The sequence below is a fragment of the Salvelinus sp. IW2-2015 genome, linkage group LG22 (genome assembly GCF_002910315.2).
Source record: "Salvelinus sp. IW2-2015 linkage group LG22, ASM291031v2, whole genome shotgun sequence".
Lineage (NCBI taxonomy): Eukaryota > Metazoa > Chordata > Actinopteri > Salmoniformes > Salmonidae > Salvelinus > Salvelinus sp. IW2-2015.
This window is the reverse complement of record NC_036862.1, coordinates 26,214,295-26,239,188: the sequence shown is the minus strand read 5'-3', so window position 1 is coordinate 26,239,188 and position 24,894 is coordinate 26,214,295. Positions and strand designations below refer to the sequence as shown.

Sequence of the window (24,894 nt, the reverse complement as noted above, 5' to 3'; positions counted from 1 at the left end):
TAAACTGGAATTGTGTCATGAGAACCAAACTTGCTCATGTTTCAAACGTTGCCATCATAACTGAATACACATGAAAGGCCACTTTGCAGGAGAGGCCATGATGTCAAACTAGCCATCTGATATAGATGCATTGTTTTTTATTGCAAGAACCAAACATGTTTGTTTACATAACATTATTTAATTCCATGCAAACAGGACAGGAGGACCTAATGACAGTTTTAGCCTACAGTATTTTCCCCCTTTAAAAGAGGGTGAGTTCAAGACACTTGAGGGATCCAGTCACAGTCAAACACCACATGATGGCTGCCACCACCATCCCTTCAAGACAGGAGAAAGTACATTTTTGGATGGCCCATGGCATTACATTTATCCAGACTGACAGTAAACTTCTGGCAATTATCATCCGCATCACTTCATTTCTTCCTGAAAGAGAAAGGAAATATAAAAAGGGTAAAACGTCAGTAATTTGTCAGTGCAACAACAGTGCCTAGGTTTATAAAGAGGTGTGCATTACCATTCAAATACTGATAACCATCTGTTATAAAGCAGAATTTCAGAAGGACAGCTTTGTCATGGTAAGCAAGGTGTATACATACCCTCCAGTATCTGGTGTACTCTGATGTCCCGGACAAACTGCTGAACAGCGTAGTCTTTGAGGTAACTGTATCCACCATGCATCTGGAGTGCCTGGTTACAGATCTGTTGAGGGCAGAGATACCGATGTGTGTGAGAGAGATGTCCAGCTACATCTGATAGTCTACATCATTGCAAAAGGAGACCACTTACTGTAAAACGTCCATTAAATGTTGAGTCTCCAACAAGCATTGGTCTCTTAATGGCCGGGCATCATTTCACATTTTAGCAAATAAACACTGGCCTATAATAAGCTCTGGGTCCCAAAAAAGTGTAATTAATCGTGTACTGTCTGCATTTTCCAGGTCTGCTGCAGTGGAATTTCACTGCATCTCTACCTTGCGTTGAATGACTGATCCCTGCATGTCAAAACAAGTCTGCTGCAGTTTAAGCAAATACACGCCCAGGCTAATAGCTAATGGAAGTTTTACAGTAAATACTAAAATAACAGTATTTTCATAATTATTTGGGGTCTATCCATAAGAACCATTTTAAGAGATAATATTGACTCACGTTGGAGCACTCGTAAGTGACAAAGAGTTTGGCCATGGAGCAGAGGGACACAGCGTCAGACCTGCTCTCCTGCAGTGCCAGGGCAGCCTCGCGTAGCAACAGACATGACGCCACTAGCTTGGTTGCCATCTCTGCCAACTTAAACTGCAGGAACTCAGAATCAAATATCCTACTAAAGGTCTTTCCCAATTCAAAGCCGTAGACTTGATGGGATGCTTACCTGGTTGTTGGAGAGTCTCTCCAAACTGCTTGCGTACTAACAGGTGAACTCTCGCCAGCTGTACACATGCATGGGCCGCCCCAAGAAAACAAGAGGCTGCAGGCAGATAAACCCAATGTAATTTAATGTAGCTGACACCTGAGCATTGGTTGTGTTTTCAAAACCTGTGAATAAAATGGGTTAAGCAAAACCGACTTGAGAGAAATATATAGATGGCCATCAAATAATCATTGAAACAAAAGGTAAATCTGGTGCCATCTCACCCATATTGATCCTGCCTCCGTTCAGGCCTCTCATAGCAATGTTGAAGCCCTGTCCCTCCTGACCCAGCCGACTGGTCACTGAGACGTGGCAGTCCTCTAAGATCACTGCTCTAGTTGGCTGAGAGTTCCATCCCACCTGGAGAGAGAGAATAGAGGCCTCAGTTGGAGAATCACTGCATCCATCAGGGCTTCAACATGACTATGACTCAACTATGCCCACTTGTGGACATGGCTTCACTTGGACATGAACTACAGACCATGTAAGTTTGTAGGTTCCTGCTTTACAGTTTATAAGACATAATGATTGTATTCAAAATGACCAATTTAAGACAATATCAACATCAATCAAATGCCAGCTACCTTCTTCTCCTTCTTCTTGCCAAAGCTGAGTCCTGGAGTGTCTTTCTCCACCACCACACAGGAGATCCCCTTGGGACCTTTCCCTCCCATCCGACACATTACTATGTACACGTCTGTGTCTCCTCCTCCACTGATGAAGGCCTGCAGTAAGACACATACACAGTGAGACAGGAACTTCCACTTTATATCACTATTTATTCTATCAGCTATGAATTAAAAACAGTACCTTGGAACCATTGAGGATATAATGGTCTCCTTCCAACTTTGCAGTAGTGAGTAATGAAGCAGCATCACTGCCACTGTAACGGATGTGAAATGGCTAGCTAGTTAGCGGGTACGCGCTAGTAGCGTTTCAATCAGTTACGTCACTTGCTCTGAAACCTAGAAGTAGTGTTGCCCCTTGCTCTGCAAGGGCCGCGGCCTTTGTAGGCCTCTACGGCCTATTTATTGCCTTACCTCCCTAATCTTCTACATTTGCAAACACTTAACATAGATTTTTCTATTGTGTTATTGACTGTACGTTTGTTTATGTGTAACTCTGTGTTGTTGTTTTTTTTCGCACTGCTTTGCTTTATCTTGGCCAGGTCGCAGTTGTAAATGAGAACTTGTTCTCAACTGGCCTACCTGGTTAAATAAAGGTGAAAAAAATATATATATATAAAATTTAAAAAAGACGGGGGCATAGTACACACACCCCTGCCTCAGAAAGGTCGAAAGGAGCCATGGCTGACCAATACGATTCAAGTGGCTGTCCTTAAGCAGGCCTGCCTGTACACCAGCATGCAATCTCAAAATTCATACTGTTAAAATACATCAACATAAAAACTATTTGAAAATCTTGTTTGACGAGGAGTTGCTACAGCAATGATTACTTTATGTCAGTTATGAACAGAAAACAGGGCCTTATACCAGACACGTTTAAAGTGAAGAAACAAAGAGTTGGCAATGAGAAGCAGTTTGGTGCTGTCAACAATGGAGAAGAGGGACCACTGGACGTCAAAGCCGACCTGCAGGACCATATAACATTATTCTCACGCAAACTCTTCAATGACGCCCTTCCACAAATTATCCTGAAACACCAACTATACACAATGGTTGGACCCAAGTGGACATGCAGCTGAGTGACTTGAGGGAATAGGGGAGGTGTTGATGTTCCAGCTGGGCTTTGACGCTGAGGTCTTTGGGTTGGTGTTCGCTGCAGACTACAAGGCTAAAGTCCTGGCCAGGGAGGAGGGGAGATGGACACTGGGCACAGTGGAGAAGTTCCTGGAGAAAGTGCTGACCTTCTGCAACAACCTGAGATTCAACAAAGACAAAATGCTCAAGGAGTTTCTCTTCACAGGCTCAGAGAACGCAACTGGTGAAGTCGTGGGTTCTGACAGGGATGCTGGTAGCTCTCTATCCCCAACTGTCAGATTCACCAAGTACCTAATACAGGGTCGTAAAGCTGTAGTGGGCATGGTTAAGACATCCAAATATAACTTAGTCTTAATCCTGGAGGAGAGACAGACCAACTCACAGATTCAATTCCAGATCAAGTACCACATCCATGACATCATTGGTGCAGAGCTAGTAGAATGTATACCCACAACTTCAGGAACATTGTTAAGGTGTGTGGACTAATGAACTCAACTGACTGAATGGATATAACGACCTGTTTCATGGAAGAAATCATGTTCAGTTGCTCTGAGGGTGAGTGGCCATGTTACACCAAATTAACCTATGGTTAATCCTTTGTTATTGCGGAAGTTTTTTTCTGCCAATTGTACAAAGTGAAACCTTGTAGGTCGATGAAATGCCAATGGTGTAAAATAAAATCTTGTCAGGTTTCATTAAATAAATAAAATAAATATATATTTAAATACTGTAGCAACACGACTACTTTGGCTTCAAAATAACGATTGAGTACAACTTGACCACCAGAGGTTACATTACTACTTAGGTAGTATAACGTTAGTTGTTACTGTCTGTCGTTACTAACTGTGGTCAATATGACTAACTAGTACTTAAGTAGGAATGCATTGCTGGAAAATGCACACTAGGCAATGAAAAACAAAACACTAACGGTATCTGCAGTCAGTTACCTACTAACGTTACAGTAACGTTACTCAGCTAACGTTAGCTAGTTTAGAGAGCTTTTCAGCTCATCCCAACTAAGCTAACGCGTCAGATGGTTAGTAGTGCAAGTCTGCATTACTCTACCAACGATTTTGAAACCCAAAATGCTTACGATCAATACACGAAGCTATTCCTCGTCTCTGTGTGCTGTTAAATATTAACCGCCGACTTCTGCCGATGCAGAACTCAGTCTGACAACTCTAGATAACGTTCCCATGGCCGCCATGTTAGTTATTGGTTATATCACGCTGCTGTGGGGAAATGTAGTTCCATTACGCAAGATACGTGTAGTTGTTATATTGGGGTGCTTGCTTAGTTTTCTTCTATACTTTTTCAGGAAAGGGCACATTTTTCTCGTTCACCGAAATATACCCTAAGGTCAATTGCTTGCCTAAACCAGATACATTAAGGGGGCCTAAACAGATAAACAAACTAACGCGAATTGTTTCTACATCATATGCTTTTGACGTAGCCACTAGCGCGGGAGTTCTTCGTCATTCAGAGTCCTTCTTTTTGCAGTGTTCTGAGTTTTATGGTTCCGACCACTTCGATTTGCATCTTTACAACGTACCAGTAAGTAACAATGCAATCCTCCTCATAATTAACGGATTTAATGAAACACGTTCTTTTTTTGTTGCTGTAAATCAAATGTCACCTACTGTCACGCACCAATGGTTAGATATCATTGGAATGGGACTTGAAGATTCTAGTTCTTCCAAGCCAACCACTAACGTTATTGCTTCATCTCTCAGGCATGGCACCTAAAATGAGAACCCGTGGAACCACAAGAACACTACAATCCAGTAAGTAAAAGCGTTCACATTTCTGTGCACTGAATGACATGCCATTGCAACATTTTAACATCCCTGACACTTTCACACTCACTTTACAACCACAATGATTTGATTTTAGAATGGCTATTAATAAGGGAATGTATTACACAGGCAACGATGAAGAGACAAAAACTAATGCCCACAGTGAGGACTCCCCATTGGAGGTTGGTCAGGCAGTCAGGGGGAAGAGGAAAGCTTCAGGTTCAGGAAAGACTGGAAAACAGGAGAGTTCAAAGGCAAAAAAATCACCTGAACGACCACAGTATTGTCACTGGCTGATGAAGTCAGAGCCAGAGAGCCGCTTGGAAAATGGCATAGATGTCAAGGTATTCTATTCTGCTTAATAATAGGATGGTGTCATCTGTGTCAAGACCTGTTGTTGCTCAATAGTGATGTCTTGTTCAGGATAAATGATATCTAGGCTATTCCATGTCACAGTTGTTACCAACTCAGAGGCTTTGTGGTTAATGTGTCCACCCTTAGATTGGAAGGTTGGGGGTTAAAAAAATGGGACCCAATGCATCTGCTTAACTTTCAGCATAAATGGAATGGATTGGGAGTAATTCCCTGCGACAGACTAGCATCCTGTTCTGGGTGTATACTTATACATCAAGCTGCCTAACGATATACAGAAACAAGAGATGGGCTCCTGCCCTATGGGTCGTTATGGCTTACTTACTTTTACTATGTCACAGTTTGGGATCGAGGATTTGAAGACTCTTCCCAACCAAACTGGGTGTTGGGATGGTGTTCGGAACTACCAAGCCCGTAACTTCATGCGAGACATGAAAGAGGGGCAGCATGCATTCTTCTACCACAGCAACTGCAAGGAGCCTGGAATAGCTGGAGTTATGAAGGTGAGCCTCTACCTGTTCTAATTTCTGTTTGTAATATACACTGTGTTTCAGGTATGGTGCCTCACCTGCTTTCTCTTTTCCAGATTGTAAAGGAGTCCTATGTGGACCACACTCAGTTTGACAAGAAAGATGTCCATTACGACGCCTCCAGCAAGGCAGACAACCCCAAATGGAGTATGGTATGAATGTTTTCATGTTCACATTTGTTTGTGTTCCAAATGGCTTGAGATCAAGATACATCACTGATATGTAACRGGCTTTTTATCGCAATCCAATTTAAACTGTACTAGTGCTCTGCTGGCTTGTTTCATGTTTGACTGCCAGGTTGATGTCCAGTTTGAGAGGATGTTAAAGCGCTTCATTCCTCTGTCTGAGTTGAAGAAGATCCACCTGCAGCACAAGACCAAAGGCGGGTCCCTGAATGGCATGTCTCTCTTCACCAGGGCCAGGCTGTCTGTCCAGCCCCTCACCAGTGGTACGTGGAGATCAGTGACACTGAGTAATATGGTTGTCAAATTGCCACCTCATCATGGTTTACAAAGCTTTTGTGTAAGTAAAATCATACTTTTTTTTTTCTCAGAGGAATTTGAATTTGTCCTGAGTTTAGAGGACAATGACCCACTGTGAAGATTTTGACAAGATGACCTGGGGAGAAGTTTTCCTGTCTTGTTTATGATGATGATGATGATGCTGTTGCTAATATGTTGACTGTAGGTGAGGTCTATTGAACCATTATGCTTGTATTAAATGGAAATTGTCTCAAGGTTTCTGTGTTTGTCAAGAGACAGYCTGGAGTTTATTTCTAATATTAAAGAGGTTTATACTATTATGACAGTTCATGTGTTTGCCTTCACTATCTAAAGGGGATAATTTCAGTCTAAACATGCAGAATTTTCATTTCCAAGAGTAAAGGCAATCAATCCATCAGTGAAATATTTATCAAGTGCACGTACACATTAACTTATTTCTATACCAAAACGTGTCTGTGGATAACAAGGCATTTGGCAAATGTATTTAAGTTTTGGGGAAAGGGGTTATAGATTAGAGCACAAAAAATACAGGAAAACCTAAGGCTAAAAGATGTGTTAAACATATTGAGTCAACAGAATTTCATTTGCTAGATTGATACACTTAGGCACAACATTTCAAGTCTCTAACATGGAAGATACAGAAGACTCCTTACTATCAGACCTCAAATACAAGCACTTAAAATCCCTGCCTAACACTTGGAATGCTTAGGTAACGCATGTGAATGTAATGGTCATATTGTGGCACCATCTGAATGCTATTCACTGTATGACGGTTTAACGGCATAAGTGGGTGAGAGATTCAATGGCTCTTATTTGAAGGATTTACAAATTAATGGGTAAGTAATCATTTATCCAGCCCTCTCACTCAACAAAGAAATTAGATAACACTTACAATGCAATAGAAACCTTTCAATGATCTCACTGTGCAATCATTACACAAGGACTGAGAGCATGTGTATGTGGAGGAGCAATGGATACATATAATCAGTGCAAAGTTAGAATTTCAGATTTCATTATGACAGACCACATCAAAATGTCAGGAATGCATTTGACTGAGTATGGAATGTTTTCAAAATGCATCACTGTTACTCAGGACTTCCCTATGACTCCCTATGACAATACAGTTTTGTATACGGAGTTAGAATCCATTCATATATAAAGCTAAAGCTAGAAATGTACTTTGACGAAGAAAGTTGATCATTTGAAGAAGACAGAGTATAATATTACATTTTASGGTATCACGCACAGGGGGAGATCTAAACAAGTGGCCGGCTTTGCTTTCACTGGATATGTGTATTGAGAGAGTTGACCTGCAGCGGAATTTTAGGCCCCTGTAATGCCTCATCCTCCAGTCTTCCCTTAATCTTTCCTTTATCCCTTTATTCAGCAGCCCTAATAAACAGGGCTACTTTATCAGTGATCATGTGAGCTGACAGGTGCCCCCACTTCTTTTCCTTCTGTGAGGAGAATGAGTGGAGGCAGCTTTAGCCGCTGTCCTCCCTCGCCGCCTTCTCCAGAGCGCTCTCGGAACTGGCTGAGCCCTCGAACCGCTGGGCTCCGATGGTGGCCTGGCTCGACATGCTCTTCCTCACCACATCCCCTTTCCTCCACAGTGTGATTTCCTGGAGAAGGAAGTGGTCTTGAGCTCATTGTCTTAATCACTAACAAATTTCCATAGGGACACATTTAATGCTAGATAGGAATGCAATATATAAAGTGCAGCACAGTGGATACACCATGTTGAACCTGACACCTGATAAATTCCCTCTAAGGGCACATCATTTTATCTGGGATCACTGCTAACAATTACCCATCAGAAGCCCCTGTTCCATACCTGCTGTTTGAAGTAGCGTCTCTCCTCCTCATCAATCAGCACCAGGTTAAGGTAGTAACGCACAGAGAACTTCTTATTAATGTCTCGCATGGTGGGGGTCATCTCATAGCCAGCCAGAAACAACCGGATTGGAATTGACTCTCCTTAAACAAAATAAAAACACTCAGTCAGACCTGATGGGTAGTTGAGCATTGCCATTTTCAAAAGCATACAATCCACTTCACTATATCCTTTACCTCGGACAGGAGCCCCATCCATGATCTCATATTTGGCGATGGTGTCATTTTCATGGTATACACTAGGACCGGTGCCAGTTGTCTCCCGTTTGATGATGTCAATCTCCATGTGCTTTATCTTAATCCGCACCAGCAGGAAGTAGATCTTACCCACAATTACGTCTTTCAGGTGGTACCTGTAGAAGACAGGAGAGATCGTCACAGGGCTGCTATAACACAAAAATACAATACATAGTCAAAGGAAAGGTTCTAAACTACAATGGTTTCTGCATGTTCCTGTGACTAGAGGTGGTGGCATTTTGTTATTTTGTAAATTGAGTTTWAAAAAATTAGGTGACTGAGGGTGTTGAATTTTTAAAAATCTATTTCACCCTTACTTGGATTTGTTGTACTCAAACTCAATGTGGAGACAGTCTTCAATCCCAACTTCCATTTTTATTGACGAGTTGAGCTCTGGGTATGTGCTGAGTGTGTGCACCACAATATCCATCTCTTTACTGATGTCATTCAGTCTCCTGCTCACCGTGGCACGCAGAAAATACCTGCAAGTACAACCAACAGACACTGAGCAAATCTGCTGTAATCTCAGATGTTATCCAACAACATATCCTCATTGCATCCTGAGGCTATAAAAGAAGATAGTCATTATCATAACCAGTAATTATGATTTGTGTGTGTAATGCAATGCATTTGAGCATGTGAAGCACACAAACATTACTCTTGATGAGGAAGTAGTGCTAGGCACATGACTGACAGGTCAAAGGTGAACTTGGGTTAAAGAGTGAGCCATAAAGTAATAGTTATTTTGGCAGAGAATGTTCAGGCTGCATGTTTCCTTACCGCAGCTTCACATTCTGGCCTGTGTAGGTCTCATAGGGCTTCTCAACATGGGTGAACTCAAAGTCGAAGGTCTGTGACTGAGTAAGCTCTCCAGGCCTTGCAAGATCTTTCACCAGGGAGACAAACTCATGATGGTTTCCTCTGTCGTAATACAGCTCTGTGRAGGAAGGACAGGTATACACATCGCAATAGAATCACTCCCTCATAGAAGAATGCATCTAGGCGTATTGGCACATATGACACTACTGTTGTTGATCAAAAAGTCCAACAGAAAAGGGATGTAACTAAGATGTATACTCACCAATCTGGCCTACAAATTCGATTTTGATCCCTTGATGTTCCAGTCTTTTCCCAGGGTTCTTCAGTGTAACGTTGATCTTTCCAGACACAGTCTCCCCGTCATAAAATAGGAAATATTTGTCCTTCTTCCCATCTTCAGTCTTATGTTCAGCCTTCTTTCTCGTCTCAGCATCAGTCAGAACTACATCAATTTCTGCACTTTGGCCAAAACTGAAGAAACTCATGTTTGTGTTCTTTTCTGTGCCGTTTTATGAACAAGGTTAAGATTTATCGGATCTGAACATGAACAGATCTTTAAAGACCAATTTAGGTGACACTTTCAGTGCCCTATTTCTTACTAAAGTAAATGCAGTAGTTCATTCGAAATGACGGAAAGTGCAAAAACACCAACTTGTTTGTTACCAGAGATGATCACAGAACGTAGTATTTCTGAGATGTCTCGAAAAATATGCAAATGTAGGCGTTATTTTACCTTTGTATCTCTTCTCAAATTCAATTCAATTACACATACGGCACCATATCTTCGTATCCCTATCGATTACATAAATAGCCTAAATACTACAAAGCATGGTGATATCTACAAACACTGAAGAATGTTGCGTTTCCCTCGAACTCAAGATGTATCCGTCATTCATCGAAACCGATTAACAATGTGGTGAGTCTTGATTGTTTCCTTCAGAATTTTATTCGCACTGAATTGTTAAATTGTATCTTTCCTGAAATAGCATAATGTTGCAAGCGATCATTTCCTATGTTTTTGCACTTCCGGGGTTGTCTGGTTGACTGCATTATTTTTCAAAATAGAGGTTCTACTCTTCTGTAGTCAATTGCAAATAAAAAGTCCCAACAATACAGTAAATACAGTTACTTATGTTATGTCTTTATTGACAAAATGAAGTAAGCATATAACAGTATCCATTTCTTGCACTACAACGAATGAACAATTAACATTTTACAACAGTTCCTGAGTAGTGTTATTTTATAAACAAAGAATACCAATGAAAAAATAACTATATCAATAATGTTTCAAAAAGTCATTTTTAACAATTTCAATTTGAAACATTGTTTAATACTTATGATGTATTGTTACTGATAAAAATGTATGTGTAGACATTTTTTTCCTAACAAAGTTGTATTGCCTGTACATCCATTAATATTGTATGTTGTGTCCATAAAGAAAATACAGTTAATTGTGAGTCAAAACTGGACAATATGTCCAATATTCATAAAGTAGGTAATTAGTAAGCACAGAAGGTCACTTATAAACAGAAACGGCACTCTGAAAAAAAAAAACATAATTACTTGATATACTCATAATACATCTTAAATTGCAGTATTATACTGGGATTATACTGTATAACTGTAATATGTTTCTTTGTTATTCTGAACGCAGAGAATAAAGTTAGTTGGCTTTATTAAGCACAACAGACTGTTTCATTGTGCCCGTTGACTCTGCATGTAACAGATTATCAGCTTTTTATACATGCCCCACTCACTGACTGTATGTACACTACCGTTCAAAAGTTTGGGGTCACTTGGAAATTTCCTTGTTTTTGAAAGAAAAGCACATTTTTTGTCCATTAAAATAACATCAAATTGATGGAAAGAAAGTTATTTGTTTCTGGACATTTTGAGGCTGTAATCGAACCCACAAATGCTGATGCTCCAGATACTCAACTAGTCTAAAGAAGGCCCGTTTTATTGCTTTAATCAGAACAACAGTTTTCAACTGTGCTAACATAACCATTTTGCAGTTTTCTAATGATCAATTAGCCTTTTAAAATGATAAACTTGGATTAGCTAACACAACGTGCCATTGGAACACAGAAGTGATGGTTGCTGATAATGGGCCTCTGTATGCCTATGTAGATATTCCATTAAAAAATCAGCTGTTTCCAGCTACAATAGTCATTTACAACATTAAAAATGTCTACACTGTATTTCTGATCAATTTGATGTTATTTTAATGGACAGAAAATGTGCTTTTCTTTCAAAAACAAGAACATTTCTAAGTGACCCCAAACTTTTGAACGGTAGTGTATATATATTAACAAATATATTGACACAACCTTCCTTCATAATAACATAAACCAGTCCATCTTGCATTCAGAGGCTATGCAAGGCTGTTTTTGTAAAACAGGCTTGGTATATTTTGTAGAAATGTTTGGAAGTCAAAAATCATTGTCCAAAAACAGTATGGGGGAATGTTCCAGCATCAGTTTAGATGAACATGTTAGTGGAAGTTCAAATGTCAAAGCTTTAAAATCGTACTGTAGTTGTAGTTACATTAACGACTGAGGAAAAACATATTTGTGCTACAAAAAAAGTAAACAGTGTACTAACAGGGACATGACGTTGCAATTGCCTATCAGAAATTTTGAAATAATGATTGATCTTTTTCATTATGATAACTTTGGCAAGCTTGTAGGTTAATTGTTGATGCGCACCAAAAAAGAATGTGCAATGTTACAGCTCAAATTTCTCACACGAAGCCCTATTATGGGATTTGATGCACTTTTGACTTCAGTTTGTCTCCTCTTCAGTGTGTCTCCTCTTCAGTGTGTCTTCTCTTCAGTGTGTCTCCTCTTCAGTGTGTCTCCTCTTCAGTGTGTCTTCTCTTCAGTGTGTCTCCTCTTCAGTGTGTCTCCTCTTCAGTGTTTCCCCTCTTGACGGTCATCTATCTCAGATTTCAAATTATAAATGATGATTTGTGCCGGAAGTGACCCTGATGGAAATGGGAATATCAATTATTAAAAATTATTAAAAATACATCCACCTGCAGTTGATATTTATTTTTGTTTGCCATTTTAAATAATACATTGTGATTACATTTTAGCTCAATAATAATATAGAATATGGAAAACAGAATTAAGTGAATTTTATTCACCTCATCTGCTTCGGCATATTCAACACCATCATCTGCCGCTGGCGGTTTGTAGCTAAAACACACACACAAAAAAATCCTTAATGTTCACACAAAGACTTACTAAGCAATTCACAGCACATAGCATGTCACTATTAAACTGGTCCAGCTTTAAAAGCACTGTACAGTACATTCAACCTATATCGTACTTGGGTTATTATCTATATTACTATTATTATCACTGCATTGTTGGAATGAAGCATGAAGGTAAGAATTCCACTGTACTCTTTTACACCTGTTGTATCCTGTGCATGTGGCAAATAAACGTTGAAACTTGAAACTACATAGCCCTACTCACTTGGTTCCTGTGTGATCCTTGCCGGAGGAGAAGCAGCCATGTTTGTGTGCATGATAAACCCCCACCATCACAATAGTGAATCCGGCCAATGCCGCCAACACCTTCAGAAAAATCCCCACTATGTCGACATCATCTGAAAATACAAGCAGGGCATTTTGAGATGAGATCTGGGTGACATGAACCCAAATTTAAACAACTTAAAGCAGGGATCATCAACTAGATTCAGCCGCAGGACAATTTGTTTTATTGAGCGGATGGTCAGGGTGCCGGAACATAATTACAAATCATTTGTAGACTGCAAGAAGCCCAATCAGATATATTTGTAATATAATATAATAAAGTTTGGGAACCCTGACTTAAAGGAATGACCTTGGAATGCATGTCCATGTCAACCACTATGATTTATGTGCACTAGAGTAGATGCATGTGACTCACTAGCAGGTTTGGTAACGCACAATGGTATGTTCAGTGTGGCAGCGGTATGACACACTGACATATTTAAACATAATACATAGTCGCGGTAAGAATGTCATTTGGGTATTTAGTACAGCATGGCCTACTCACAGACTTCCATCAGCTGTGCGGGACACTGTGCATGTCCAGCTTCATTCTTTGCCTGGCAGTAATACTCCCCCGCATCCTCCTTCCTCATCCTGCGGAATTTCTGCAGGGAAAAACGCCAAAATCAACCCCAATAGATCATACAGCTTTTCTCTTGTACTAACATCATCCAACAGTTGGATCTACTGTCTCATTAAACTTGATAATCATATAGCTAGTGTCCTTTCGACCTCCCAGTCCCATTGATTCCTTACCAGACCACCCGTGTCAGCATTAATGGAGTAGGTGGAGTTGATGAACTTGGGGCTGCTCTTTGGGTCCTGGGGAAGCTCCTCGTTGTTGCGGAACCAGCGGTACTGTGAGGCAGGGAAGCCCTCGTTCTCTAGGCAGCGCAGCTCAGAGGACGTGCCAACAGTCACTGCCACAGGCACACTGCACCTGGGCACCACAGGCTTTACTGCATAGACAGAAGAAGAAGAGGAAAAATAAGATTTCTTTGTCTAATTGTACACAAAGGCCCAACTGGAATTCGACTTCCACTTTATCCCAACTGCTCCGTAAGACACACATACACATAGGCTAAGGGCAGAGGCCATACTACGGCACCCATGGAACAGTTTATTTACAGAGAGAAGGAGCACATACCACAGTCTATACTTAAGCAATAAGGCACGAGGAGGTGTAGTATATGACCAATATACCACAGCTAAAGGCTGTTCATATGCAAGACGCAAAGCGGAGTGCCTGGATACAGCCCTTTGCTGTGTTATATTGGCCATATACCACAAACCCCTGAGGTGTCTTATTGCTATTATAAACTGGTTACCAACATAATTAGAGCAGTAAAAAATACATGTTTTGTCATACCCGTGGTAAACGGTCTGAAATACCACGGCTGTCAGCCAATCAGCATTCAGGGCTCGAATCACCCAGTTTATAATTAGAAATAGACAACAACACTGAAAAAACACAGCAAACTACTACAGGCTTAAAACTTTACACAGGAATATGAAAATACGTCCTCACCCCTGACAGCAAGACTGATTAGAATTTCATCAAAGTGTTTGTGGTCATCAATGGCAGCGACCTCACAGCGGTACTCTGCAGTGTCTGCACGGCTGGTGTTGAGGATCAGTAGGTTAGCCGGCTGGATCAGCTGGGCTCTGTGCTCCAAGTCCCCTAACAGAGAGGCAAAAACACACTCCAACCTCTCAATCACTTGAGAATAATAACAGTTCTGAGGCCAATTTGGTATTGGTAAAGTGCTTAAAAAATAATCATCTTACCCGAAATTTGATTTTGAAAGTACACATAACTAGGGACACCGTTTTTGATTTTCTTCCATTCGATTCTGGGGTTGTTTGTTGAGATGGACTCTATCAAGCAGGTCAACTCAATAGCTGGGAAGAAAACAGTGATACTACAATGTCAAAACACTGACAGACAACAGAAGAGCCTGAAAAAAAATTGTGAGAGAATGAGTCAGTGTTTCAGTGACTTACGTTCAAATTCATTTGCCCACACAGTCTTGTCTGTGGTTCGGAGGATTACTCCACGTGATGGAATGTAGCCTGTAAAAGACAAAAAAGAAGTGAGAAAAAAAAAGAAGCTGATTGACAAGCTTCAGAATTTTCATCCCAGGACAATGCCCTTTTAAACAGATCAGATTAGAGGGTCAAGAGGTGTAGGCCTATCGCTACAGAGAGGGTGAGAAAGAACCTTAGGGTCAGGATTAACCATATCTCCGGAAGCATTTCTCGTGTATATATAAGAGGCAAGTGGAGCACATCTCGACGGGAGCACAAGTCTCAATATTAGTCAGTGATGTTTCTTTACTTCTAATTCTACAAAACACTCTCAAATTAATTAATTGGGAGATATACTTAGGGAGGCCTAAGAGTTACTAAAGGAACACACAGTGAGTAATGGAAACAGTCCCTTCTTCTATGTCGGCGTCATCGGTGTTAAGGACTCCAAATGAGGGGTGAAAACAGACTGTAATGTATTGGAGCACAATTCATCCGAGTGTATAAAGTACTTCCAAGGTATAATCCAGACAGATAAAAGCACTCTGCGGTAGGGCTGTTACGGTGACCGTATTACCGCCATACCGGCAGTCACGAGTCATGATGGCAGTAAAATTCCATGTGACCGTTTAGTCACGGTAACTAGGCTTCTCCAAGCTCTGATGCTGCTGATGGTCATTAGAAACATACCAAACATGCTAACTGCCTGGTACTCAGCACTCTATTGTCCCTCTAATCACTCTGACATCAATGTAAATGTAATTGAAAATCTATTCAAACACTTCATGAGAGACCATGAGCTCATGTTGTGCAACATTTCTATAGGCTAGGCCTACTATATTTATTTCTAAACTTTCCTAATATTAAGAATCCCAAGAGTGTGCAAAGCTGTCATCAAGGCAAAAGATGGCTATTTGAAGAATCACAAATAAAAAATATATTTGGATTTGTTTAACACTTTTTTGGTTACTACATGATTCCATGTGTTATTTCATAGTTTTGATGTCTTCACTATTATTCTACAATGTAGAAAATAGTAAAATAAAGAAAAACCCTTCAATGAGTATGTGTTCTAAAACTTTTGACCGGTAGTGCACTTTTCCCACTGCCCCTGTTTCGAAACAGGTGCATGATAATGGTCCATTCTAAATAAATAAAAATGTCACACATATATTATTTAGTATATGTAAAGACAAGATTAAATCAAGAATAGTCTGATGTGTGACAAGATTAGCTATCACTTGTGAATGCTATATTATCACACGCTTATGTGCATTAAGGCAAGAAACAGTGCATGCCTTTTTTTGGTGACTTTTTCAAATCATAGTCAAACCCCTCATGTAGCCTAGCCATTGGCCTTTATGTTTTGGTTTGTATCAAAACCAAAGTGGCAAATTAACTTCTTAAAATTAAGCACATGAATATGCTTTACAACGGGTGTAGAGCCTACTTGGCATACAGTTGAAGTCGGAAGTTTACATACACCTTAGCCAAATACATTTAAACTCAGTTTTTCACAATTCCTGACATTTAATCTGAGTAAAACATCCATGTCTTAGGTCAGTTAGGATCAGCACTTTATTTTAAGAATGTGAAATGTCAGAATAATACTAGAGAGAATTATTTATTTCAGCTTTTATTTCTTTCATCACATTCCCAGTGGGTTAGAAGTTTAMCTACACTCAATTAGTATTTGGTAGCATTGCCTTTAAATTGTTTAACTTGGGTCAAACATTTCAGGTAGCCTTCCACAAGCTTCCCACAATAAGTTGGGTGAATGTTGGCCCATTCCTCCTGACAGAGCTGGTGTAACTGAGTCAGGTTTGTAGGCCTCCTTGCTCGCACATGCTTTTTCAGTTCTGCCCACACATTTTCTATAGGGTTGAGGTCAGGGCTTTGTGATGGCCACTCCAATACCTTGACTTTGTTGTCCTTAAGCCATTTTGCTGCACCTTTTGAAGTATGCTTGGGGTCATTGTCCATTTGGAAGACCCATTTGCGACCAAGCTATAACATCCTGACTGATGTCTTGAGATGTTGCTTCAATATATCCACATCATTTCCCCTCATGATGCCATCTATATTGTTAAGTGCATCAGTCCCTCCGGCAGCAAAGCACCCCCACAACATGATGCTGCCACCCCCGTGCTTCATGGTTGGGATGGTGTTCTTCTGCTTGCAAGCCTCCCCCTTTTTCTTCCAAACATAACAATGGTCATTATGGCCAAACAGTTCTATTTTTGTTTCATCAGACTAGAGGACATTTCTCCAAAAAGTACGATATTTGTCCCGATGTGCAGTTGCAAACCGTAGTCTGGCTTTTTTAATGGCGGTTTTGGAGCAGTACCTACTTCTTTGCTGAGCGGCCTTTCATGTTATGTCGATATAGGACTCGTTTTACTGTGGATATAGCTACTTTTGTACCTGTTTCCTCCAGCATCTTCACACGGTCCTTTGCTGTTGTTCTGGAATTGATTTGCACTTTTCGCACCAAAGTTCGTTCATCTTTAGGAGGCAGAACGAGTCTCGGCTGCGGTATGATGGCTGCGTGGTCCCATGGTGTTTATACTTGTGTACTATTGTTTGTACAGATCAAAGTGGTACATTCAGGTGTTTGGAAATTTCACCCAAGAATGAACCAGACTTATGGAGGTCTACATTTGTTTTCTGAGGTCTTGGCTGATTTCTTTTGATTTTCCCATGATGTCAAGCAAAGAGGCACTGAGTTTGAAGGTAGGCCTTGAAATACATTCACAGGTACACCTCCAATTGACTCAAATTATGTCAATTAGCCTATCAGAAGCTTCTAAAAGCCATGACATCATATTCTGGAATTTTCTAAGCTGTTTAAAGGCACAGCCAACTTAGTGTATGTAAACTTCTGACCCACTGGAATTGTGATAGAGTGAATTATAAATGAAATAATCTGTCTGTAAACAATTGTTGGAAAAATTACTTGTGTTATGCACAAAGTAGATATCCTAACCGACTTGCCAAAACTATAGTTAGTTAACAAGACATTTGTGGAGTGGTTGAAAAACGAGTTTTAATGACTCCAACCTAAGTGTATGTCACGCCCTAACCTTAGAGAGCCTTTTTATGTCTCTATTTGGTTTGGTCAGGGTGTGATTTGGGGTGGGCATTCTATGTTTTTGTTTTCTATGATTTTGTATTTCTATGTTTTGGCCGGGTATGGTTCTCAATCAGGGACAGCTGTCTATCGTTGTCTCTGATTGGGAACCATACTTAGGTAGCCCTTTTCCCTCCGTTCAGTTGTGAGGAAGTTGTCTTTGTTTGTGCACTATAGCCTTTAGCTTCACGTTGTTTTTTGTATTTTTTATTGTTTTGTCGGCGTCATCCTAAATAAAAGGAATATGTACGCTCACTACGCTGCGCTTTGGTCCAGTCCTTTGACGGCCGTGACAGAACTTCCCACCACCAATGGACCAAGCAGCGTGGCGGAGTATGAGACAACCTGGGAGGAGGTAGAGAGGTGGTCGGTCGACCCAGGGAGAGTGCCAGAGCCCGCCTGGGATTCAATTGAGCAGTGCGAAGAGGGATACCGGAGAATGGAGTCGGCAAGACGTACACGGTTAGCGAGGAAGCCCGAGAGGCAGCCACAAAAAAGAGTCAGGTTGGAGACCTGAGCCAACTCCTCGTGCTTACCGTGGCGAGCGTCGTACTGGTCAGGCACCGTGTTATGCGGTGGAGCGCACGGTGTCTCCAGTGCGCGTCAAGCCTGGTGCGCTACATCCCAGCTCCCCGCATCGGCCGGGCTAGGTGAGCATCCAGCCAGGACGGGTTGTGCCAGCCCTGCTCTCCAGACCTCCAGTGCGCGCTCCTCGGCCCAGTATATCCTGCGCCGGCTCTACGCACAGTTCTCGGTGCGTCTGCACAGCCCAGTGCGTCCTGTTCCAGCGCCCCACATGTGCAGGGCGAAGATAACCATTCAGCTAGGACGGGATGTGCAGGCTCTAAGCTCGAGACCTCCAGTGCGCCTCCACGGCCCAGTGTATCCAGTGCCTCTGCCAAGGACAAAGCCTCCTGTATGTCTCCACAGCCTGGTGAGTCCTGTGCCTGCTTCCAGAACCAGGCCTCCTGTATGTCTCCCCAGCCTGGTGAGCCTGTGGCAGCTCCACGTACCAGACTGCCCATACGTCTCCTCACTCAGTGATGATGCATGCACGAAGCTCCAGTGATGATCCATGGCAAGAAGCCTCCAGTGATGATCCATGTGCAAGAAGCCCTCAGTGATGATCCATGGCACGAAGCCTCCAGTGATATCCATGCACGAAGCCCAGTGATGATCCATGGCAAGAGCCTCCAGTGATGATCCATGGCACGAAGCCTCCAGTGATGATCCATGGCAAGAAGCCTCCAGTGATTATCCATGGCACGAAGCCTCCAGTGAGGAGTCATGGCACGAAGCCTCCAGCGACGGCCTCCAGTCCGGAGCCTCCAGCGACGGTCCCCAGTCCAGGCCTGCAGCGACGGTCTCCAGTCCGATCCTCCAGCGACGGTCTCCAGTCCGGAGCCTCCAGCGACGGTCTCCATCCGGAGCTCCAGGGACGGTCTCCAGTCCGGGGCCCGCAGCGAGGGTGCCCAGTCCGGGGCACGCAGCGAGGGTGCCCGTCCGGGCCCGCAGCGAGGGTGCCCAGTCCGGGGTCGGCGACGAGGGTCCCCGCACCAGAGGTGCCACCAAAGTGGGGTGAGCCAGTGGTGGAGCGGGGTCTGCGTCCCGCACCTGAGCCACCACCGCGGATAGATGCCCACCCAGACCCTACCCTATAGGTTCAGGTCTTGCGGCCGGAGTTGCACCTTTGGGGGGGGGGGTACTGTCATGCTCTGACCTTAGAGAGCCTTTTTATGTCTCTATTTTGGTTTGGTCAGGTGTGGATTTGGGGTGGGCATTCTATTTTTTTTTCTATGATTTTGTATTTCTATGTTTTGGCCGGGTATGGTTCTCAATCAGGGACAGCTGTCTATCGTTGTCTCTGATTGGGAACCATACTTAGGTAGCCCTTTTCCCTCCTTTCAGTGTAGGAAGTTGTCTTTGTTTGTAGCACTATAGCCTTTAGCTTCACGGTTGTTTTTGTAGGCGTCATCCTAAATAAAAGGAATATGTACGCACACAACACTGCGCTTTGGTCAAGTTCATTCAACGGCCGTGACAGTGTATGTAAACTTCCGACTTCAACTGTATATACGCAGAGCGTGAGTTTCGAGTTTGAGAAAGATAATTTTCACCATAAAAATGCATCTTTATAATAAAAGCAATACATGCATAATCGCATTTGCGCTCACTTTTGATCATGGTGTTTTCCCGCTAAATGATTGCGTTTTGGAACATTCGCGCGTGTAGCCTACTGCTGTGTGCGCATTGCTGCGCTTCTAATGTGAAGAAATAGCCTAATAGTTTATCAACATTTTAAGCTAAACATTCTGATCTGTTGCATCTGCCTTAAAAAAATGTTTTTAATGCTAGTAGTTTTATTAATTTGGGATATATCGCATCCCACAACTGTCCCAGACTATGTTTGGAATATTTATTTCTCGCACAGAATAGGTCAACTTTTGTACTATGGGGGATTGTAGATTGACATAGGCTAGTGCTTTTACTGTTTGTTAGGCCTACTCATCTTGTTGGCTGACAAAAATTAAATGTGGACGGGCATTGGCTAATAAGAATTTCAGCTATCTGAAAGAGCCATGTCAGTGAGAGGTGCWTCCGAGCACGCAGCCGGGAAAAGGGAATTATAATTATTATATTCAGTCCAAGGGCACAACGGTCACTGGCCGCAAAATACATTACTTTTTTTAGGGGGAATTAAGGCCACACAAAGGTGATGCTGCCGGGAAATTTGAAGCATTATCAAGTGATTGTCAAATTGTGAATGAGAGACCGATGAAGTTTGTGGAGCCTGCGCAAAAAAACAAACCAGAGCTCATGCCTTTCATGCAACTTTTTTCAAATCATCATTAGAGTCGCATCATGCAGCCTTAGAATGTATTAAAAATCTAAACATATAGCCCAACATTTGTATCACAACTAAAGTAGCATAAATAACTCTAAATTAAGCATATAGGAGGACCTGTTTCTTTGTTAACCGCCCAACACAGAATAGCCGCATGTGCGCACTCCCTCAAATAATTTAGAGAAAATATCCTTTCTATTTTATTCAGCTATGTTCAATTGTATTCTTCATACTATAAAATGATACCACGGAATTCTAAGCAAATCTTGTCTGCTAAATGAACTAGTGAAGCCCACAGCCATATGGCATAGCCAGATCAGGACCTAACATAAGGACAACTCAGAGTATGTTATTCTGGTCCGACTGAAATAGACTACATTTTCTTCATATTATGTTTCTTTAGGCCTGTCTAAAATAAATAATGGATTTATTGTGATGGTATAGGCTATATTATATGGATTTATTAGACTTTTAAAATGTAGATGTTCCAAAGGTCTGCATCAATAGCTTGTAGGCTACGTGTGGAAGCCAGGATATGCTAAATGTGTTTATGTTAATTAATGGTTAATTACCGTGAGACAGGCAGTTATTTGCTTGACAATCACCAGCTGACAGAATTTCATGACCGCAACAGCCCTACTCCACGGCTGATTTAAAATGTCTCTGGTTAACAATTCATGATCGCACATGAAAGCCAAGTCAGCCAGCACTGAGAGTGGAGAAAACATGGGTCCTGCCAAAGTGGAGTACACAGTCATATTAGCACAGCTGTGGATGCTGATGAGATCCGACTCTTAGGTCTCAGCTTCCGTCTCTGCGGCTGACTTTCCCACCCCTGTACATCATGAGCTATTTTTACACCAAACAGTTACTGGCCATCCTGAGAGACACGAGGAGAGGTGTCCAGCAAATCTTCCCCTGGTAAACAGAGCAAGGACAGCCTATCCCTGTAAAACCACTCATTAACCTTCAATGCCTTTACAATGTACTTAGACTTAGATAATATGAACTACTAGACTATAAATAGCTTAAACTACATGTCTCTATCCTAACTCTCCTCCTTTTTTGCGGCCTACAGACAGACAGACACTTATTGTCTCATTGTATATTTTAGGTGTTCAAGCTTTACTGTATCCCCGCCTACATGAGGCTTTGTTGTCCCAGACAGTTTTTAGAGCGTGGGAAAGAATCTGTGGTTAATTAAGAAGACAATGGCTGATTTGCTATTGTGTGCCTGGAATAAAAGCATTCCATAGCCGAAAGCCCAACTTTACACTGTGTAGCCTACATCAAGAAAGAGATCTATGTGTTTATGTGAAGAATTTAATCAGAACTGGAATGTTGTCAGACAGTAAAATAGATAGAAATGTGGCATATGTTGTTGGTGAATATTAGAGAACATCTCTCTCTCTCTCTCTCTCTCTCTCTCTCTCTCTCTCTCTCTCTCTCTCTCTCTCTCTCTAATCCCTTTGTTGTTTTAATACATACAGTATAGAGACAGGAGGCTATAACCTGAGTGAAATGCGCTCTATGTTAAATAGGTGTTCTACAGTTCTCTTTATGCACTTCTAGCTAAATATGAAACAACATAAAAAAACAAAAAACAAGCTGTTGATCCAGTCCATCTAAAAAAAGCAATTTCCCAGACATTCCAGCACAGCCACTGTAAAAGCAGCCAAATAACGTACAACATTAAAACTGGCCAAATGCAGTAGACTAGTATGTGAATAAAACTGTAATGATCAGTCAATACCACACAGAGACTGACTTGGCTATAATGTTATCTTTCTGACCTGTAGTTGCAGCGCAGCAGTAATGTTGACAGAAGACAATGTATTCAAACATAGATAGTCCTAGTAAAGTCTTCCTGAAAGCACTTCCGCTGTCACAGTGCTACTTTATCAAATCAAATGTTATTTGTCACATGCTTCGTAGGCAACAAGTGTAGACTAACATTGAAATGCTTACAACAAATGCAGAGTTAAAGACATGATCATAAAAAAAAATATGAAATAGTGACACAGTGAATAACGAATAAAAATAATGAGTAAAAATAACATAGCTATATATAGGGAGTAGAACTAACATGGCTATATACAGGGAGTACCAGTACTGAGTCCATGTGCAGGGGTACGAGGTAATTGAGGTAGCTATGTGCTGTACATATAGATAGGGCTAAAGTGATGACTAGCAGCAGCGTATGTGGTGAATGAAAGTCTTGGTGTGTGTGTGTGTGTGTGTGTGTGTGGTGTGTGTGTGTGTTGTGGTGTGTGTGTGTGTGTGTGTGTGTGTGTGTGTGTGTGTGTGTGTGGCGTCACTATGCATGTGTGTGCATGTTTATGTAGTGTGTGTGTATGTTGTATGTGTGTGTGTTGTGGTGTCAGTGTAAGTATCTGTGAGTGTGTGGGTAGAGTTCAGTGTGTGTGCATTAAGTCGGTGCATGAGAGTTAGTGCAAAAAAGGGTCAATGCAGGTAGTCCGGGTAGCCATTTGATTAGCTATTTAGCAGTCTTGTTTAGAAGTCTTATGGCTTGGGGCAAGAAGCTGTTCAGGGTCCTATTGGTTCCAGACTTGGTACATTGGTACAGCTTGCCGTGCGGTAGCAGAGAGACTTTACCAGAAAAAAATAACTCACACAATGAACTGTAGGCCTACCTGACAGCCTGGATGGAAATAGCGGTTGACATCATCATACTTTGAGTGACAGTTGAAGAGAGCCCAACGTTAGAAGATACAAAAGCAGTGTGTGTGCAACTTGTTCTCTCTTTATTTAAATATGAATGGAAAAACTGCTGAGGAATGTGTGAGCGTTTCAATGTCAYTATAACGCACGTATAAATTAATTAATTACCATCTAATAATTGTGTGGCTCATCCTCAGCATGTTTACAGACCTGGCCAAGCTATGCTAGGAAGCCCGTCTAGTCAGCGCGATCATTTCCATAACAAAGCATTRCTGTGATTTATTAAATTGTAATGCACAACACGTACCGTTAAACTACACCTTATCTTAGTGGAAATGAAAATAACTTACCGAGAATCGAGTAAAGGATGAACACAGCCGTCAGTCGTTGTAACGCCATCTTGAAACCTTGGTAATGGATCGGTAATTCTGGCACACATAAAGCCAGCTAGCTAGCTATCACACTCGGTGCCCCTGGTCAAAACGGGTGAACAGGCTGGTGGATGTTGCCATTGACGAGTTTCCATAGCTACAAGGGCATCAGGGCGGAAGACGGATAAGTCCCGAGACCGGAAATACATTTACATCTATTTTATTATGATGGTATCCAACAATGCAATTTCATTAATGTGCCAAACAAGATGAATTATCCGTAATCCCTCTCTGACATATCACAGCTTTGATCCAGAGAACTAAACAATGCTAATTTAATTTTATGTGAACATGACAGGTTAAGGTGTGCGAGACAGTACACACTCTTTTCACGCCATTTCGCCCGGTGGGCGGTGCTGTATGTCACAGTAGGCGTTGGTTTCAAAGTGCTTGGACTGTCCGATGCGCGTTCAAATTCAACCGAGAATCCGCCTAGGAACTCAATCATAAATTACATTCTGTCAATCACTGAGATTAATTACTTGCGTTTCTGGCTTCATTAAAAACTGTTAATTTTGGATGACCTTGGTTTTATTGATTTGTTCGAGAGCCTATGCATGTTACCATATTATCCTGGAGGTATACATACACACCCAGTCTCATCACTTTGCGTGAATGATAGGCCATCTCCAACTTTAAACAATGCAAAATTCGAAAACAAATCATATTTGTATTTCAATTAGAAGGTGTGCCTTCTTAAAAGTTGATTTGTGGAATTTCTTTCCTTCTTAATGCGTTTGAGTATATCAGTTGTGTTGTGACAAGGTAGGGGGGTAAACAGAACATAGCCCTATTTGGTAAAATACTAAATCCATATTATGGCAAGAACAGCTCAAATAAGCAAAGAGAAACAGTCCATAATTACTTTAAGACATGAAGGTCAGTCAATACGGAAAAAGTTCAAGAACTTGAAAGTTTCTTCAAGTGCAGTCGCAAAAACCATCAAGCGCAATGATGAAAC

At 41.6% G+C, this 24,894-nt stretch overlaps 4 protein-coding genes and 1 pseudogene across 4 annotated transcripts; 2 read left to right on the top strand and 3 right to left on the bottom strand.

Moving 5' to 3' along the window:
* Positions 1-122: 122 nt before the first annotated feature.
* On the bottom strand, positions 123-2,713 carry LOC111982698 (isobutyryl-CoA dehydrogenase, mitochondrial-like; annotated as a pseudogene).
* A 103-nt stretch (positions 2,714-2,816) lies between these two features.
* Positions 2,817-3,728, top strand: LOC111949399 (inactive serine/threonine-protein kinase 19). The gene is given in 3 exon segments (XM_023966528.2): positions 2,817-3,081; positions 3,084-3,122; positions 3,125-3,728. Coding segments are annotated over 3 exon segments (744 nt in total). The 5' UTR covers positions 2,817-2,864; the 3' UTR covers positions 3,613-3,728.
* Positions 3,729-4,367: 639 nt separating this feature from the next.
* On the top strand, positions 4,368-6,631 carry thyn1 (thymocyte nuclear protein 1). Its single transcript, XM_023966529.2, has 7 exons — positions 4,368-4,680; positions 4,860-4,910; positions 5,052-5,266; positions 5,636-5,797; positions 5,881-5,976; positions 6,122-6,272; positions 6,378-6,631. Exons 2-7 carry the CDS (start codon positions 4,862-4,864, stop codon positions 6,422-6,424), a joined length of 720 nt encoding a protein of 239 aa, XP_023822297.1. The 5' UTR covers positions 4,368-4,680; positions 4,860-4,861; the 3' UTR covers positions 6,425-6,631.
* Positions 6,632-6,719: 88 nt separating this feature from the next.
* LOC111949397 (vacuolar protein sorting-associated protein 26B-like) lies at positions 6,720-10,292 on the bottom strand. The gene is made up of 6 exons (XM_023966525.2): positions 9,539-10,292; positions 9,238-9,394; positions 8,775-8,939; positions 8,398-8,573; positions 8,162-8,304; positions 6,720-7,949 (listed from the first exon to the last, which is right to left on the bottom strand). Exons 1-6 carry the CDS (start codon positions 9,759-9,761, stop codon positions 7,812-7,814), a joined length of 1,002 nt encoding a protein of 333 aa, XP_023822293.1. The 5' UTR covers positions 9,762-10,292; the 3' UTR covers positions 6,720-7,811.
* Positions 10,293-10,396: 104 nt separating this feature from the next.
* LOC111949398 (junctional adhesion molecule 3B) lies at positions 10,397-24,239 on the bottom strand. Its single transcript, XM_023966526.3, has 9 exons — positions 23,853-24,239; positions 14,822-14,890; positions 14,606-14,719; positions 14,346-14,498; positions 13,574-13,776; positions 13,323-13,422; positions 12,759-12,891; positions 12,425-12,476; positions 10,397-12,262 (listed from the first exon to the last, which is right to left on the bottom strand). The coding sequence occupies exons 1-9, from the start codon at positions 23,899-23,901 to the stop codon at positions 12,227-12,229; spliced, it is 909 nt and encodes a 302-aa protein (XP_023822294.1). The 5' UTR covers positions 23,902-24,239; the 3' UTR covers positions 10,397-12,226.
* Between the last annotated feature and the right edge of the window lie 655 nt (positions 24,240-24,894).